The sequence below is a fragment of the Heptranchias perlo genome, chromosome 34 (genome assembly GCF_035084215.1).
Source record: "Heptranchias perlo isolate sHepPer1 chromosome 34, sHepPer1.hap1, whole genome shotgun sequence".
Taxonomy (NCBI): domain Eukaryota; kingdom Metazoa; phylum Chordata; class Chondrichthyes; order Hexanchiformes; family Hexanchidae; genus Heptranchias; species Heptranchias perlo.
In genome coordinates this window covers 1445203-1464520 of record NC_090358.1, presented here as the reverse complement: position 1 = coordinate 1464520, position 19318 = coordinate 1445203, and the positions used below count along the sequence as shown (strand labels likewise).

General features: G+C 50.7%; 1 protein-coding gene across 1 annotated transcript in view; it reads left to right on the top strand.

Annotated features, from left to right (window-relative positions):
* The first annotated feature begins 11006 nt into the window (after positions 1-11006).
* The window catches only part of homer2 (homer scaffold protein 2), a 48724-nt gene continuing 40412 nt past the window's right edge, over positions 11007-19318 (top strand). The window contains exon 1 of the mRNA XM_067971246.1: positions 11007-11344. Coding sequence (XP_067827347.1) covers positions 11340-11344 — 5 coding nt within the window. The 5' untranslated portion in view covers positions 11007-11339. The remainder of the gene's footprint in view (positions 11345-19318) is intronic.

Below are 19318 nucleotides of genomic sequence, written 5' to 3'. Positions count from 1 at the left end.
TCCTCACATTAAAATAAAGAAACCGATTCCCCGCCGACCCTCCGACAGTGCGGCGCTCCCTCGGTACCGACCCTCCGACAGTGCGGCGCTCCCTCGGTACCGACCCTCCGACAGTGCGGCGCTCCCTCAGTACTGACCCTCCGACAGTGCGGCGCTCCCTCAGTACTGACCCTCCGACAGTGCGGCGCTCCCTCAGTACTGACCCTCCGACAGTGCGGCGCTCCCTCAGTACTGACCCTCCGACAGTGCGGCGCTCCCTCGGTACTGACCCTCCGACAGTGCGGCGCTCCCTCGGTACCGACCCTCCGACAGTGCGGCGCTCCCTCAGTGCTGTCACTGGAGTCTCAGCCTAGATTAAATGCTCAAGATTCACATCCTCTCCTCTGCCCCTGTGCTGCTTGCTGTTGGATTTAGCAAGCGGTGGTAATCTAGGAACAGGAGTAGGCCTGAGATAGACATCACATCAAGTCTCCCATTCCCCACAAGAACCCGGGTGAATTGAGGCCTCGCTGCTTTTATCAGCCTGTCCACCTGTAAATTGGCCGCCAATGATGCAAATGCGTGGGCCTGCTCCTGGGCCTGTCCAAGGTGGCCATCCACAGGTCTAGGATGATCGTGGTCCGTGGGGGCGGTCGCTCGGCCTGTCTGCCTCTCTTCCGCGGAATGCTCCGCGCCCGGGTGGCCCTGGAGATGGAGCACGCGGTGTCTGCCGGTACGCTCGAGGCTTTCCGCGACCGGTGGGCACCGCAGGGGCTGGAGGGCATCCTGGACGAGGAGAATAAAATTTTAATTTGAACACTTGGTTTTGGTTTATTTGGTTTTTAGTATTTAAGCACACCCCACACCCCCCCCCCCTTCTTATAAAAGGGGGGCCTAATTTGGAAAAAAGGAAAAAAAAAGAAAAAAAAAAATGATGCAAATGCGGAAACGAGTCAACCCCCTGTGGGAAAATCTATTGCAATCAGTGAACCAGGCCGGTTTCCCCAGAGCACTTCTGATGATCTAAAACCAGAAAATGCTGGAAAGACTCAGCAGGTCAGGCAGCGTCTGTGGAGAGAGAAACAGAGTTAATGCTGATGATCGACTACCTGGTTGACTCCTAATGCCCTCGGGGCAACTAGGGATGGGCAATAAAATGCTGCCAGCATTGCCCACATCCCAGGGACAAACAGTAAAAAGTCAGCCTGGCTCATTAGTGGAAGCTGGAGGAATAGAACAGTCACTGGGCTAAAAGTTCTTCCCACTTGGCTCCACTCTGGCCTACATGTGACTCCAGACCCACAGCAATGTGGTTGATTCTTAATTGCCCTCTGAAATGGCCCAGCAAGACACTCAGTTGTACAATCTCGCTACAAAAAGTCATAATAAGAATAAAACCGGACGGACCACCCGGCATCGGACCACTAGGCATCGGACACGACAAAGGCAAACCAAGCCCAGTCGACCCTGCAAGGTCCTCCTCACTAACATCTGGGGACCTGTGCCAAAATTGGGAGAGCTGTCCCACAGACTAGTCAAGCAACAGCCTGACATAGCCATACTCACAGAATCATATCTTTCAGCCAACGTCCCAGACTCTTCCATCACCATCCCTGGGTATGTCCTGTCCCACCGGCAGGACAGACTCACCAGAGGTGGTGGTACAGTGATATACAGTCAGGAGGGAGTGGCCCTCAACATTGTCTCTGGACCCTATGAAATCTCATGGCATCAGGTCAAACATGGGCAAGGAAACCTCCTGCTGATTACCACCTACTGCCCTCCCTCAGCTGCTGAATCAGTCCTCCTCCATGTTGAACACCACTTGGAGGAAGCACCGAGGGTAGCAAGGGCACAGAATGTACTCTGGGTGGGGGACTTCAATGTCCATCACCAAGAGTGGCTCGGTAGCACCACTACTGACCAAGCTGGCCGAGTCCTGAAGGACATAGCTGTCAGACTGGGCCTGCGGCAGGTGGTGAGCGAACCAACACGAGGGAAAAACCTACTTGACCTTGTCCTCACCAATCTACCTGTCGCAAATGCACCTGTCCATGACCGTATTGGTAGGAGTGACCACCGCACAGTCCTCGTGGAGACGAAGTCCCGTCTTCACACTGAGGACACCATCCAACGTGTTGTGTGGCACTACCACCGTGCTAAATGGGATAGATTCAGAACAGATCTAGCAGCTCAAAACTGGGTATCCATGAGGCGCTGTGGGCCATCAGCAGCAGCAGAATTGTATTCCAGCACAATCTGTAACCTCATGGCCCGGCATATTCCTCACTCTACCATTACCAACAAGCCAGGGGATCAACCCTCGTTCAATGAGGAGTGTAGAAGAGCATGCCAGAAGCAGCACCAGGCATACCTAAAAATGAGGTGCCAACCTGGTGAAGCTACAACACAGGACTACATGCATGCTAAACAGCGGAAGCAACATGCTACAGACAGAGCTAAGCGATTCCACAACCAACGGATCAGATCAAAGCTCTGCAGTCCTGCCACATCCAGTCGTGAATGGTGGTCGACAATTAAACAACTAACGGGAGGAAGGGGCTCTGTAAACATCCCCATCCTCAATGATGGCAGAGTCCAGCACGTGAGTGCAAAAGACAAGGCTGAAGCATTTGCAACCATCTTCAGCCAGAAGTGCCGAGTGGATGATCCATCTCAGCCTCCTCCTGATATCCCCACCATCACGGAAGCCAGTCTTCAGCCAATTCGATTCACTCCACGTGATATCAAGAAACGGCTGAGTGCACTGGATACAGCAAAGCCTACGGGCCCCGACAACATCCTGGCTGTAGTGCTGAAGACTTGTGCTCCAGAACTAGCTGCGCCTCTAGCCATTAACCAGAAACTTAACTGGACCAGCCATATAAACACTGCGGCTACAAGAGCAGGTCAGAGGCTGGGTATTCTGTGGCGAGTGACTCACCTCCCGACTCCCCAAAGCCTTTCCACCATCTACAAGGCACAAGTCAGGAATGTGATGGAATACTCTCCACTTGCCTGGATGAGTGCAGCTCCAATAACACTCAAGAAGCTCGACACCATCCAGGACAAAGCAGCCCGCTTGATTGGCACCCCATCCACCACCCTAAACATTCACTCTCTTCACCACCGATGCACTGTGGCTGCAGTGTGTACCATCCACAGGATGCACTGCAGCAACTCACCAAGACTTCTTCGACAGAATCTCCCAAACCTGTACCACCCAGAAGGACAAGAGCAGCAGGTACATGGGAACAACACCACCTGCACGTTCCCCTCCAAGTCACACACCATCCCGACTTGGAAATATATCGCCGTTCCTTCATCGTCGCTGGGTCAAAATCCTGGAACTCCCTTCCTAACAGCACTGTGGGAGAACCTTCACCACACGGACTGCAGCGGTTCAAGAAGGCGGCTCACCACCACCTTCTCAAGGGCACTTAGGGATGGGCAATAAATGCCGGCCTCGCCAGCGACGCCCACATCCCATGGACGAATAAGAAAAAAATAGCGTGGTTACAGCCATTCGGCCAATCGAGCCCGTACTGGCTCTTTGTAAGAGCAAGCCAGTTAGTCTTATTCCCCCTGCTTTAACTGAATGAACAGGCAGTGGGAAGCTCACCAGGCTTTAGTGCTGGTCGGCTGCACCATTTTAGCTGGTTAATCTTCAGCAGATCCCATGGGCACATTGTCAGGTCCCTAAAACCTTAGCCAATCTGCCCCTAAGTTATTTCAACTTAGGTAAGATGGTGTGTTTCTACGGGGAGAGAGTGCGACTCCTTATTGGATAGAGATGCCACCTGAGTAGCTTTCTCAGTAGCCTAGTTTGGAGACTCTTAAGCATAGTGACAGTCTTCAGACATCCGCTCGATCAAAGATAACGTCCTCTGACACAAAGACAGAATGTTCACCAGTTTTAAAATTCTATGTCCTTAAGACATCAAACACACTGCTAAATTCAACCCATGACAGCATGTTTCAGGATCTAATTGCTTCTAGACAAATACTTGTTCCAGTATTGTCTGTTATTGTTTATGTTGTTTTGCTGGATGAATAGATGGACTGTGATACAAAGATTTTCATATTGTCTATTTTAATCAGCAGTTTGTTGCATTTCCAACCCACGTATTACAGCTCTCGGTAATTTAATCTTCACAATGGGAGGAGCAGCAAATTCAGAACTAATGTATTGTCACAAAATGTATGCACAGGCTGCCAAAATCTGTGACAAAATGAATATAACATAAGAATATAAGAACATAAGAAATAGGAGCAGGAGTAGGCCATTCGGCCCCTCGAGCCTGCTCCGCCATTCAATCAGATCATGGCTGATCTTCTACCTCAACTCCACTTTCCCGCCCGATCCCCATATCCTTTGATTCCCTTATTGTCCAAATATCCATCAATCTCAGTCTTGAATATACTCAACGACTGAACATTCCCAGATTTAATCGCTAAATTCAGGGCAGATTGTCCACCAATCAGCAGCTGCCGAACTCTATCCACAGGTCCTGGCAATTCAGTCATTGAGAGGCTCAGCACAGATTGCTGTTCATTCTTGTGTTCTGCCATCATTTGCTGCATTAAATAAGGTGCCTGTAATTAACTCGGAAAGATTGCGGAACTGCAGCTGCACAGTATGAGAACTCAGGGTGTGTCAGAGCACTTTGTATAATCACTGCAGGACAGATGAACATAATCTGTAATAATTCCTGTACAATGGAAACAAAATTCGAAAAGTCGCTGGTGGGAATGTTGCTGATTGGCTAAGTGAGGGTGTTAGAGATAAAATTGCCGAAAGCGCAGGTGTGTCGGCATCTGAAGGAGGAAAATGAGTTAATCCATTTTGGGAACTCAGGGAAGAATGGTTTCTATTCTTGTCTCTTCCTTGGGTTGTTTCCCGTTGCCTTAGATAGCCACATGATCTTTGTTTCTCTAATTTCCTCAATGCTTCTTTCTAGCCTTGGCTCTGTGGGAGCACTCTCACCTCTGAGTCAGAAGGTCGTGGGTTCAAACCCCACTCCAGAGACTTGAGCACAAAATCTAAGCTGACACTCCCAGTGCAGTACTGAGGGAGTGCTGCACTGTCGGAGGTACCGTCTTTTGGGTGAGGCATTAAACCGAGGCCCCGTCTGCCCTCTCAGGTGGACGTAAATGATCCCATGCCATTATTTTGAAGAAGAGCAGGGGAGTTTTTCCCTTGGTGTCCTGGCCAATATTTATCCCTCAACCAACATCACTAAAAGCAGATTATCAGATCATTATCACATTGCTGTTTGTGGGATCTTGCTGTGCGTAAATTGGCTGCCGCGTTTCCTACATTACAACAGTGACTACACTTCAAAAAGCATTTCATTGACTGTAAAGCACTTTGGGACGTCCAGAGGTCATGAAATGCACCATCCATGAGCAATTCCAGTAGCGATAACTAGGCAGAAATGGTTTATATACAGATACCCAACCAATACCCAATAAATACTTGGTAATAATTTCACTGAGAGGGTTCAGATGATATCACTTTGAGAACGACAACAACAGCTTGCATTTATAAGCACTTTTAAGATAGTAAAACTTCCCAAGGCAATTATCAAACAAAATTTGACACTGATCTACATTTTTTTTATTCGTTCATGGGATGTGGGCGTCGCTGGCAAGGCCGGCATTTATTGCCCATCCCTAATTGCCCTTGAGAAGGTGGTGGTGAGCCGCCTTCTTGAATCGCTGCAGTCCGTGTGGTGAAGGTTCTCCCACAGTGCTGTTAGGAAGGGAGTTCCAGGATTTTGACCCAGTGACGATGAAGGAACGGCGATATATTTCCGAGTCGGGATGGTGTGTGACTTGGAGGGGAACGTGCAGGTGGTGTTGTTCCCATGTGCCTGCTACCCTTGTCCTTCTAGGTGACCCTTGTCCTTCTAGGTGGTAGAGGTTGCGGGTTTGGGAGGTGCTGACATAAGGAGATATTAGGACAGGTGACCAAAAGCTTGGTCAAAGAGGCAGGTTTTAAGGCGCGTCTTAGAGGAGGAGAGAGAGGTGGAGAGGCGGAGAGATTTAGGGAGGGAATTCCAGAGCTTAGGGCCCAGGCAGCTGAAGGCACGGCCGCCAATGGTGGAGTGATGAAAATTGGGGATGTGCAAGAGGCCAGAACTGGAAGGTTGTAGGGCTGGAGGAGGTTACAGTGATAGAGGGGGAAGAGGCCATGGAGCGATTTGAAATCAAGGATGAGAATTTTAAAATTGAGGTGTTGCTAGACCGGGAGCCAATGTTGGTCAGTGAGCACAGGGGGTGATGGGTGAACGGGACTTGGTGTGAGTTAGGATACGGGCAGCAGAGTTTTGGATGAGCTCAAATTTATGGAGGCTGGAAGATGAGAGGCCGGCCAGGAGAGCATTGGAATAGTCAAGTCTGGAGGTAACAAAGGCATGGATGAGGGTTTCAGCAGCAGATGAGCTAAGGCAGAGGTAAAATAATAAAAATTACTCACCATGTGCAATGCCAAGGGAGGTCGAGTAATGTACTAATGAAAAGTGCTGCACACTTAATAATAACCCAAAGAGATTTGGGGTGAGTTTATCTCAGAACAGTTTTAAAGAGGAAATGTTACCCAGTAGCTCAAGGATTTAGAGTGGTTGCATAGTTTGGGGAAAGCAATTAATTCAGCCCCTCAATCTTTCTGTTCAATGTTTCTGGAGAGATGGGCTGAAAAGACAGAGATTAAAAAGCAGTGAGGACTTTAAAGAAGACATATTGCAACAGAGAGCTACTCACCTCTGCTGTGTGCCTGATCTGAATACAGATCTCAGCAATGTAAAGGGATCTTGCACTGCACCAACGGCAGTTACTGGAGCTCCGTGTGGGCGAGGGATTGGAATCATAAGCAAAGATTTTGTGAGTGGGTGGGAGAATGTCTTAGGGACTGAAGATGCAAATTTTTGAGTGGTGGGAATCCCATTGAAGAAGAGTGTATTTATTGTTAGTTATACATGAGCTAAAAAAAACACAGGATTTTGTATCATTTTGGCTGAGTTGCTCTTTATAAAGGTTAGAATGTTTGTTGCTTTGTGTTTGCAAGAGAAAGAAAGAGTGAGACCCTGCCTGGGTGGGTGGGCATTGGGTGGGCAATGGGTGGGTGGGCAGTGAGTGAGTGGGTGGGCAGTGAGTGGGCTGTGGGTGGGTGGGCAGTGAGTGAGTGGGTGGGCTGTGGGTGGGTGAGTGGGTGAGTGGGCAGTGGGTGGGTGGGCTTTAGGTGGGTGAGTGGGTGGGTGGGCAGTGGGTGGGTGGGCTGTGGGTGGGTGGGCAGTGAGTGAGTGGATGGGCAGTAGGTGGGCTGTGGGTGGGTGAACAGTGGGTGGGTGGGCTGTGGGTGGGCTGGCAGTGGGTGGGCAGGCTGTAGGTGGGTGAGTGGGTGGGTGGGCAGTGGGTGGGCAGTGGGTGGGTGGGCTGTGGGTGGGTGGGCGGGCAGTGGGTGGGCTGTGGGTGGGTGGACTGTGGGTGATCTAAATGAGTAAGTCTGCTGCTGTGGGTGATCAGGGGAGTGTGTGTTGGGGGAAGGGGATGCAGAGGCCGACTGGGATAATGTTAACCCTTTGTTATTAACCTCAATCAATAAGTTTTTTTTGTTCACAAGAATCAGTGGGATTTTGCTGTGCATTTGACCATTGATTTTGTAAATTTGCTTGTTCCCGTCTCTTTATGTTCTCATCCTCACACCATTCCCACCTCAGTGGGGCTGAGAGTTGACCTGTTCCCGACCAGGGCAGTGCCAAAATTCCTCTTGAAGCAGCTGCTTAGAATTTTGCAAAAATATTAAGCACCAATAGGCTGTCGAACTTCCAATTCAATCTCTGATTAACAATTATTCATCGTTCTGTATTGTCTGTAATGTGGGCCAACTGAAATCAAAGCCTCAATGTGTAAAGAAAGACTTGCGTTTATATAGCGCCTTTCACAACGTTCCAAAGTACCTCACAGTCAGTGTAGTCACTGTTGTAATGTAGGAAACGCTGCAGCCAATTTGCACACAGCAAGATCCCACAAACAGTAATGTGATAATGACCAGATAATCTGTTTAGTGATGTTGGTTGAAGGTTAAATATTGGCCCCTAGACACTGGGGAGAACTCCCCTGCTCTACTTTGAATAGTGACCAAGGGATCTTTTACATCCACCTGAGAGGGCAGATAGAGCCTCGGTTTAACATCACACCCAAAAGTTGGCACCTCCGACAGTGCAGCGCTCCCTCAGTACTGACCCTCCGACAGTGCAGCGCTCCCTCAGTACTGACCCTCCGACAGTGCGGCGCTCCCTCAGTACTGACCCTCCGACAGTGCGGCGCTCCCTCAGTACTGACCCTCCGACAGTGCGGCGCTCCCTCGGTACTGACCCTCCGACAGTGCGGCGCTCCCTCGGTACTGACCCTCCGACAGTGCGGCGCTCCCTCAGTACTGACCCTCCGACAGTGCGGCGCTCCCTCAGTACTGACCCTCCGACAGTGCGGCGCTCCCTCAGTACTGACCCTCCGACAGTGCGGCGCTCCCTCAGTACTGACCCTCCGACAGTGCGGCGCTCCCTCAGTACTGACCCTCCGACAGTGCGGCGCTCCCTCGGTACTGACCCTCCGACAGTGCGGCGCTCCCTCAGTACTGACCCTCCGACAGTGCGGCGCTCCCTCAGTACTGACCCTCCGACAGTGCGGCGCTCCCTCAGTACTGACCCTCCGACAGTGCAGCGCTCCCTCAGTACTGACCCTCCGACAGTGCAGCGCTCCCTCAGTACTGACCCTCCGACAGTGCAGCGCTCCCTCAGTACTGACCCTCCGACAGTGCGGCGCTCCCTCAGTACTGACCCTCCGACAGTGCGGCGCTCCCTCAGTACTGACCCTCCGACAGTGCAGCACTCCCTCAGTACTGACCCTCCGACAGTGCAGCACTCCCTCAGTACTGACCCTCCAACAGTGCGGCGCTCCCTCAGTATTGACCCTCCGACAGTGCGGCGCTCCCTCAGTACTGACCCTCCGACAGTGCAGCACTCCCTCAGTACTGACCCTCCAACAGTGCGGCGCTCCCTCAGTATTGACCCTCCGACAGTGCGGCGCTCCCTCAGTACTGACCCTCCGACAGTGCGGCGCTCCCTCAGTACTGACCCTCCGACAGTGCGGCGCTCCCTCAGTACTGGCAAAGGAGTGTTAGCCTGGATTATGTGCTCTAGCCTCAGGAGTGAGACTTGAACCCATGGCCTTCTGACTGAGCGGTGAGCGAGCTGCCCACCGAGCCACGGCCGACACCGAGAGCATCCGATGGAAGCAGCTCCCTGAATCACACCACGAAACTGTGGGAGAGCCCGATGGGTTAATACTGGATTGTTTTTATTTGTTGTGGGGACGGGTGTGATGCAGCTCGGTTGCAAATACTGCCCGTCCTTACTTGTCCTCAGAGGGTGGGGACGGGCTGTTGGAGTCCCGACCATGATGATGATGATGATGATGATGAAGGTGCTCCCGTTCAGGGAGGGAATTCCGTGATTTTGACCCAGTGCCGATGACGGAACGGCGACAAATCCCCAAATCAGGATGGTGCACAACGTGGAGCGGGTGTATTCCGGGAGAGCAGGTGTCCAACTGGGTGGAGTTAATTGACTAAACGTCATTAGTTAATGAGGTGCAGCATTAGTTGCCTGGCTGATGGCTGAATTTCATTAGTTAGTGCGGTGCAGTATTAGTTAGCTGGCTGAGTTTCATTAGTTAATGAGATGCAGCATTAGTTAGCTGGTGAGACAGTTTTACTAGTTAGTGAGGTGCAGTGTTGACTTCAATAAGCTAGGTTGTATTAATTAGTGAGGTGCAGTGTTAGTTAGTTGCGTTGTATCAGTTAGTGAGGTTCAGTGTTAGTTAGTTGTGTTGAATCAGTTAGTGAGGTGCAGTGTTAGTTAGTTGGGTTGTATCAGTTAGTGAGGTGCAGTGTTAGTTAGTTGGGTTGTATCAGTTAGTGAGGTGCAGTGTTAGTTAGTTGGGTTGTATCAGTTAGTGAGATGCAGTGTTAGTTAGTTGGGTTGTATCAGTTAGGTGCAGTGTTAGTTAGTTGGGTTGTATCAGTTAGGTGCAGTGTTAGTTAGTTGTGTTGTATCAGTTAGTGAGGTGCAGTGTTAGTTAGTTGGGTTGTATCAGTTAGGTGCAGTGTTAGTTAGTTGGGTTGTATCAGTGAGGTGCAGTGTTAGTTAGTTGTGTTGTATCAGTTAGTGAGGTGCAGTGTTAGTTAGTTGGGTTGTATCAGTTAGTGAGGTACAGTGTTAGTTGGGTTGTATCAGTTAGTGAGGTGCAGTGTTAGTTAGTTGGGTTGTATCAGTTAGTGAGGTGCAGTGTTAGTTAGTTGGGTTGTATCAGTTAGTGAGATGCAGTGTTAGTTAGTTGGGTTGTATCAGTTAGGTACAGTGTTAGTTAGTTGGGTTGTATCAGTTAGGTGCAGTGTTAGTTAGTTGGGTTGTATCAGTTAGTGAGGTGCAGTGTTAGTTAGTTGGGTTGTATCAGTTAGTGAGGTGCAGTGTTAGTTAGTTGGGTTGTATCAGTGAGGTTCAGTGTTAGTTAGTTGTGTTGTATCAGTTAGTGAGGTGCAGTGTTAGTTAGTTGGGTTGATTCAGTCAGTGAGGTGCAGTGTTAGTTGGGTTGTATCAGTTAGTGAGGTGCAGTGTTAGTTAGTTGGGTTGTATCAGTTAGTGAGGTGCAGTGTTAGTTGGGTTGTATCAGTTAGTGAGGTGCAGTGTTAGTTAGTTGGGTTGTATCAGTGAGGTGCAGTCTTAGTTAATTGTGTTGTATCAGTTAGTGAGGTGCAGTGTTAGTTAGTTGGGTTGTATCAGTTAGTGAGGTACAGTGTTAGTTAGTTGGGTTGTATTGGTTAGTGAGGTGCAGTGTTAGTTAGTTGGGTTGTATCAGTGAGGTTCAGTGTTAGTTAGTTGTGTTCTATCAGTTAGTGAGGTGCAGTGTTAGTTAGTTGGGTTGTATTGGTTAGTTGAGCTGCCACCCGAGGGCGCCGTGCCGCTCCTGTCAATCACCGCCTGCTGCCGGAGCCCAGTCCGCGAGAGACCGAGAGACGCGGCGGCTGCAGCCGGGACTGAGACTCCGAACAGCGGCATCGCCACCGCAAGCTGTCCGCACCCACAGCCCGAGCCGGGCCGGTGCATGGAGTGAGAGCAACCGGCGGGAGCTGTCCTCCGCCGGGGAGAGGGAGCCGCCGGGAGAAGCAGCTCCCTGCCCGCCGTCAGCTCACTCAGTCCCGGCACTCGGGCTCGGGATGGACCGGAACAACTGAGGACCCGGCAAAAAACAACCGATCAGAACAACTTCCAAAGAGGAGAACCGGAGACCGCTCGGAAATGGGGTGAGTACCGGGGTCACCGGGTAACAGACTGTAACAGACCAAGACAGACTGACACAGACTGTAACAGACCGACACAGGCTGTAACAGACCAAGACAGACTGTAACAGACTGACATAGACTGTAACAAACCGACACAGACTGTAACAGACCAAGACAGACTGTAACAGACTGACACAAACTGTAACAGACTGACACAGACTGTAACAGACCAAGACAGACTGTAACAGACTGACATAGACTGTAACAGACTGACATAGACTGTAACAGACCGACATAGACTGTAACAGACCAAGACAGACTGTAACAGACTGACATAGACTGTAACAAACCGACACAGACTGTAACAGACCAAGACAGACTGTAATAGACGGACACAAACTGTAACAGACTGACACAGACTGTAACAGACCAAGACAGACTGTAACAGACTGACATAGACTGTAACAGACTGACACAGACCGACACAGACTGTAACAGACCAAGACAGACTGTAATAGACGGACACAAACTGTAACAGACTGACACAGACTGTAACAGACCAAGACAGACTGTAATAGACGGACACAGACTGTAACAGACCAAGACAGACTGTAACAGACTGACATAGACTGTAACAGACCGACATAGACTGTAACAGACCAAGACAGACTGACACAGACTGTAACAGACCGACACAGGCTGTAACAGACCAAGACAGACTGTAACAGACTGACATAGACTGTAACAAACCGACACAGACTGTAACAGACCAAGACAGACTGTAATAGACGGACACAAACTGTAACAGACTGACACAGACTGTAACAGACCAAGACAGACTGTAACAGACTGACATAGACTGTAACAGACTGACATAGACTGTAACAGACCGACATAGACTGTAACAGACCAAGACAGACTGTAACAGACTGACATAGACTGTAACAAACCGACACAGACTGTAACAGACCAAGACAGACTGTAATAGACGGACACAAACTGTAACAGACTGACACAGACTGTAACAGACCAAGACAGACTGTAACAGACTGACATAGACTGTAACAGACTGACACAGACCGACACAGACTGTAACAGACCAAGACAGACTGTAATAGACGGACACAAACTGTAACAGACTGACACAGACTGTAACAGACCAAGACAGACTGTAATAGACGGACACAGACTGTAACAGACCAAGACAGACTGTAACAGACTGACACAGACTGTAACAGACCAAGACAGACTGTAACAGACTGACACAGACTGTAACAGACCAAGACAGACTATAACAGATGGACACGAACTGTAACAGACCGACACAGACTGTAACAGACCAAAGACAGACTGTAACAGACTGACACAGACCGACACAGGCTGTAACAGACCGACACAGGCTGTAACAAACCGACACAGACTGTAACAGACTGACACAGACTGTAACAGACCAAGACAGACTGTAACAGACCGACACAGGCTGTAACAGACCGACACAGGCTGTAACAAACCGACACAGACTGTAATAGACGGACACAAACTGTAACAGACCAAGACAGACTGTAGCAGACCAAGACAGACTGTAACAGACCGACACAGACTGTAACAGACCAAAGACAGACTGTAACAGACTGACACAGACCGACACAGACTGTAACAGACCGACACAGGCTGTAACAGACCGACACAGGCTGTAACAAACCGACACAGACTGTAACAGACTGACACAGACTGTAACAGACCGATACAGACTGTAACAGACCAAGACAGACTGTAACAGACCGACACAGGCTGTAACAGACCGACACAGGCTGTAACAAACCGACACAGACTGTAATAGACGGACACAAACTGTAACAGACCAAGACAGACTGTAGCAGACCAAGACAGACTGTAACAGACCGACACAGGCTGTAACAGACCGACACAGGCTGTAACAAACCGACACAGACTGTAACAGACTGACACAGACTGTAATAGACGGACACAGACTGTAACAGACCGATACAGACTGTAACAGACCAAGACAGACTGTAACAGACCAACACAAACTGTAACAGACTGTAACAGACCGACACAAACTGAAACAGACCAAGACAGACTGTAACAGACACACACAAACTGTAATAGACTGACACAGACTGTAACAGACTGTAACAGACTGACACAGACTGTAATAGATTGACAAAAACTGTATTAGACCAACATACACTTTAACAGACTGTAATAGACTGTTTCAGACTCTAATAGACAGACAAAGACTGTAACAGACTGACACAGACTGTAAAACGCAAACACAGACTGTAACAGACCAAGATACAGACTCTGTAACATGTCCAAGGCGTCAGCTGTGACTCAGTGGGCAGCAGTCTTGCCTCTGAGTCAGAGGATTGTAGGTTCAGGTCCCACTTCAGAGATCTGAGCTCAAAATCCAGGCCGACACTCCAGTGCAATACTGAGGGAGCGCCGCACTGTCGGAGGGTCAGTACTGAGGGAGCGCCGCACTGTCGGAGGGTCAGTACTGAGGGAGCGCCGCACTGTCGGAGGGTCAGTACTGAGGGAGCGCCGCACTGTCGGAGGGTCAGTACTGAGGGAGCGCCGCACTGTCGGAGGGTCAGTACTGAGGGAGCGCCGCACTGTCGGAGGGTCAGTACTGGGGGAGCGCCGCACTGTCGGAGGGTCAGTACTGAGGGAGCGCCGCACTGTCGGAGGGTCAGTACTGAGGGAGCGCCGCACTGTCGGAGGGTCAGTACTGAGGGAGCGCCGCACTGTCGGAGGGGCAGTACTGAGGGAGCGCTGCACTGTCGGAGGGTCAGTACTGAGGGAGTGCTGCACTGTCGGAGGTGCTGTCTTTCGGATGAAATATTAAACCAAGGCCCTATCTGCCCCACTGAGGGTGGATGTAAAAGATCCCATTACACTATTTCAAAGAAGAGCAGGGGAGTTCTCTCTGGTGTCCTGGGGCCAATATTTATCCCTCAACTAACATCACTAAAACAGATTATCAGGTCATTTATCACATTGCTGTTTGTGGGATCTTGCTGGGCACAAATTGGAAGCCTCCATTCCGACATTAAAACACTTCAAAAGTGCTCCATTGGCTGAAAAACGCCTTGGAATGACCCGAGGTTGTTAAAGGCGCGATAGAAATGCAATTCCTTCTAATATTTACAGACTTTTACACTTTGCATATCACAGATTATTCGCTGGTGTCTTGTGCATTTCCCATTTTAAGATGTTCTGTCTTTTCCTCACTCCCTCCCCCAGTTGGGTTCCACTCTGACCAATATCCCCCCGCCGCCCCAGCTCTTTACTTTAATGAAGGTTATTTTGAAGTCAGGGCTGAAGCTTCTTTCAGACAAGTTTACAATTTTCAGAATGAGACGGAGGAAACAAGTCACAAATAAATTGCAAAATCCACAAGGCTCTGATCAGGATTTGTCTCCATTTTTTTTTGTTTGCTGTAATTTCCAGACCAGAATTATGAAAGTGGAGAATTCCAGTCCGCGGTTTGTGAAAGATTGAAACTCATCCCCTGAAATTATATTTTTTTAAAGTAGTTTTGCTGGAAATAAATAAATATTTCAGTATCAGCAGAGGAACTGACAGCAGCCCGACCTCACACCTGATCCCCGAACTGACACTTTCATTCCTGCTTTTCGGTGTGAGTCTCCTCCCGGAGATCAGGAAGTGAATCCGGGGCAGGACCAACAGACAGTCCGAGAAAGTCGGGACAGTTTGGACCCTGTCTGATCACCACCCTGGACCCGGGCAGTGAGCAAAACCGTGGCTTAAATAGTTCAACCCCACACGCACCGGGAGCGAAGGGTCCAACACGATTACCTCCTCCCCTCGCACTGTCCCAGGGTGGGATGATGGGGAATTCTCTCTGTTGTAGGGTAACTAACACTTCACATTGAACAGGCTGAATTTTAAAATCTCATCTTAAGCTACACTGCGAAGGTTACAGAATAGTGACTAATAGATTTCAAACAAATTCCTCTATTCATATTATTATTACATAAACAAAATCCTCTTTTTTTCCGTGTCAGGGTTTTAAAAATATTTCTCACTCTCATTTTAGATGTAGGCTGGTTGGGAGTGGGTGAGGGAGTGAGGTGAGGGAGTGAAGGAGTGAGGTGAGGGAGTGGGATGAGGGAGTGAGGCAAGGGAATGATGGAGTGAGGTGAGGGAGTGAGGTGAGGGACTGGGGTGAGGGACTGGGGTGAGGGAGTGGGTGAAGGAGTGGGGTGAGGGAGTGAGGTGAGGGAGTGGGTGAGTGAGGTGAGGGAGTGGGGTGAGGGAGAGAGGTGAGGGAGAGGGGTGAGGGAGTGGGGTGAGGGAGTGAGGTGAGGGAGTGAGGTGAGGGAGAGGGGTGAGGGAGTGGGGTGAGGTGAGGGAGTGGGTGAGGGAGAGAGGTGAGGGAGTGGGTGAGGGAGAGAGGTGAGGGAGTGGGGTGTGTGAGGTGGGGGAGTGGGTGAGGGAGATAGGTGTGGGAGTGGGGTGAGGGAGTGGGTGGGTGAGTGAGGTGAGGTGAGGGAGTGAGGTGAGGGACTGGGGTGAGGGAGTGGGTGAGTGAGGTGTGGGAGTGGGTGAGTGAGGTGAGGGAGTGGGGTGAGAGGGTGAGGTGAGGGAGTGGGTGAGTGAGGTGAGGGAGTGGGGTGAGGTGAGGGAGTGGGGTGAGTGAGTGGGTGAGTGAGGTGAGGGAGGGGGTGAGGTGAGGGAGTGAGGGAGTGAGGTGAGTGGGGTGAGGGAGTGAGGTGCGGGAGTGGGGTGAGGGGTTGAGGTGAGGGAGTGGGTGAGTGAGGTGAGGGAGTGGGTGAGTGAGGTGAGGGAGTGGGGTGAGGGAGTGAGGTGAGGGACTGGGGTGAGGGAGTGGGTGAGTGAGGTGAGGGAGTGGAGTGGGGTGAGGGGGTGAAGTGAGGGACTGGGTGAGTGAGGTGAGGGAGTGGGTGAGTGAGGGAGTGGGGTGAGGGGGTGAGGTAACGGAGTGAGGTGAGTGAGGTGAGGGAGTGGGGTGAGGGAGAGAGGTGAGGGAGTGGGGTGAGTGAGTGGGGTAAGTGAGGTGAGCGAGTGGGGTAAGTGAGGTGAGCGAGTGGGTGAGTGAGGTGAGGGAGTGAGGTGAGGGAGTGGGGTGATTGGGGTGAGGGACTGGGGTGATTGGGGTGAGGGAGTGGGGTGAGGGAGTGGGGTGAAGGAGTGGGTGAGTGAGGTGAGGGAGTGGGTGAGTGAGATGAGGGAGTGGGGTGAGGGAGTGGGCTGAGGGGGTGAGGTGAGGGAGTGAGGTGGGGTGAGTGAGGTGAGGGAGTGAGGTGAGGGAGTGGGTGAGGTGAGTGAGGTGAGGTGAGGGAGAGAGGTGAGGGAGTGGGTGAGGTGAGGGAGTGAGGTGAGGGAGAGAGGTGAGGGAGTGGGTGAGTGAGGTGAGGGAGTGGGGTGAGGGAGTGAGGTGGGGGAGTGGGTGAGTGAGGGAGTGGGGTGAGGGAGTGAGGTGAGGGACTGGGGTGAGGGACTGGGGTGAGTGGGGTGAGGGAGTGAGGTGAGGGAGTGAGGTGAGGGAGTGGGGTGAGGGAGTGAGGGGAGGGAGTGGGGTGAGGGAGTGAGGTGAGGGAGTGGGGTGAGGGAGTGGGTGAGTGAGGTGAGGGAGTGGGTGAGGGAGTGGGTGAGTGAGGTGAGGGAGTGGGTGAGTGAGGTGAGGGAGTGGGTGAGGGAGTGAGGTGAGGGGGTGAGGTGAGGGAGTGGGTGAGGGAGTGAGGTGAGGGAGTGAGGTGAGGGAGTGGGTGAGGGAGTGGGTGAGTGAGGTGAGGGAGTGGGTGAGGGAGTGGGTGAGTGAGGTGAGGGAGTGAGGGGAGGGAGTGAGGTGAGGGAGTGGGTGTGGGAGTGAGTTGAGGGAGTGGGTGAGGGAGTGAGGTGAGGGAGTGGGTGAGGGAGTGAGGTGAGGGAGTGGGTGAGGGAGTGAGGGGAGGGAGTGAGGTGAGGGAGTGAGGGGAGGGAGTGGGTGAGGGAGTGAGGGGAGGGAGTGGGTGAGGGAGTGAGGTGAGGGGTGTGTCGCTGCCCGTGTGTGGGCACTGGGAATGGCACGAGTCCAGCCCTTGGATTGATTTCTTTGTCCAATTCCCCCCTCCCTGTGGGGAATTGTTCTCCTGTCTCCAGCCCTCCCTCCGGCCCCTCCCGACCATCACAGTGACTGAGCCCAGGAACCCTGTGTGGGCAGCTGGAGGGTTTAACCCTTTATTGGGTGTGTCCGGTTGCTGGGCCGCCAGAACATCTCGTGGGACTGACCATATAATTTATAATTCATTCAGGAATTATGATACATTTTCAAATTGATTTAAGAAGCGGATCTTGTTGTTAGTTTTGTTTTAAAAAATCATTTATTGAATCGACTTGTGTTGATGTCACTGGCGGCAGTAACCAGACTCCAGATTAACAACTAGTTAATGGTTAAGAGCTTTTATCTGAGCTCATCTTAGTTCAGCCCCATTGTCCGGGCAGCTCAGGAACTCCTGCCTCTTCCTCGAATTGTTACTCGCACTGTTTAGACAGAGAGGAACTTCAAAAGAATTCCAAAGTTGATCATATTTCTGTTTAATGGTTTCATTTTCCTTTCCCCGCCCCCAATCGAATGTCGAGATTCCCAGTGCTCAAAATATATTTTTATTTTTAGTGAAATTATCTAAAGGGACATATTCACAATCTGGTAGAAATAATAAACAGAAGGAATTTACTGTCCCAGACCCGGGACCGTCCCAGACCCAGAGCGTCAATTATTGTTTGCAGAATCTGCTGGAGATTCGGCCTCGCTGGGACTGGACGGACCTGAGAAGCTGTTCACTTCTACCAGGACAGTCTGTGAAACCACTCACTGCCCCTGGGAACATTTTAATTTAAATAGTGGCTGTCACAGACACTGAGGGTATTGTGGGAATGTCCCAGAAAAACTGAGAATCCTCTGAGGTCCTTATTAAACCCCGGGGGAAGAGGTGAAACTTGGCTCAGTTCTATTTTTAATGTAGTGGTTAACCGGTTAGTGTAACATTTCTCTAAACAAAATCATTTACCTGCATTTTATAAAAGTACATTAGCGAGTGTGCTAAATATAGCACTCAGTAAAACCATTGCATGTGCTTCAGGCATCTGTTCATTTTAAGTGCTTGTATATACATGTGTGTGCAAACGTGTGCGTGTGTAAGTGTGTGTGTGTATGTATATGTGTGAATATATATGTATGTGTGTGTGTATGTGTGTAAGTGTGTGTATATATATATGTGTGAGTGCGCTCACTGTGTGTGTGTAAGTGTGAGTGTGAGTGCGCTCACTGTGTGTGTGTAAGTGTGAGTGTGAGTGCGCTCACTGTGTGTGTGTGTGTGTGTGTGGAGTGCGCTTACTGTGTGTGTAAGTGTGAGTGCGCTCACTGTGTGTGTGTGTGTGTGTGTGGAGTGCGCTTACTGTGTGTGTAAGTGTGAGTGCGCTCACTGTGTGTGTGTGTGTGTAAGTGTGTGTGTGAGTGCACTCACTGTGTGTGTAAGTGTGAGTGTGTGTGTGAGTGCGCTCACTGTGTGTAAGTGTGAGTGTGTGTGTGAGTGCGCTCACTGTGTGTAAGTGTGTGTGTAAGTGTGTGTGTGAGTGCGCTCACTGTGTGTAAGTGTGTGTGTGTGAGTGCGCTCACTGTGTGTAAGTGTGAGTGCGCTCACTGTGTGTAAGTGTGAGTGTGTGTGAGTGCGCTCACTGTGTGTAAGTGTGAGTGTGAGTGCGCTCACTGTGTGTAAGTGTGAGTGTGAGTGCGCTCACTGTGTGTAAGTGTGAGTGTGAGTGCGCTCACTGTGTGTAAGTGTGAGTGTGAGTGTGCTCACTGTGTGTAAGTGTGAGTGTGAGTGTGAGTGCGCTCACTGTGTTCCTCTCCCCCAGCACTCTCGGGCTCAGTTATCTCAGGATTTGCAGTTTAAATACGGGATGTGTCGGTGCCGGTCTCCCCGAGGGAAATACTCCTCAGATCGC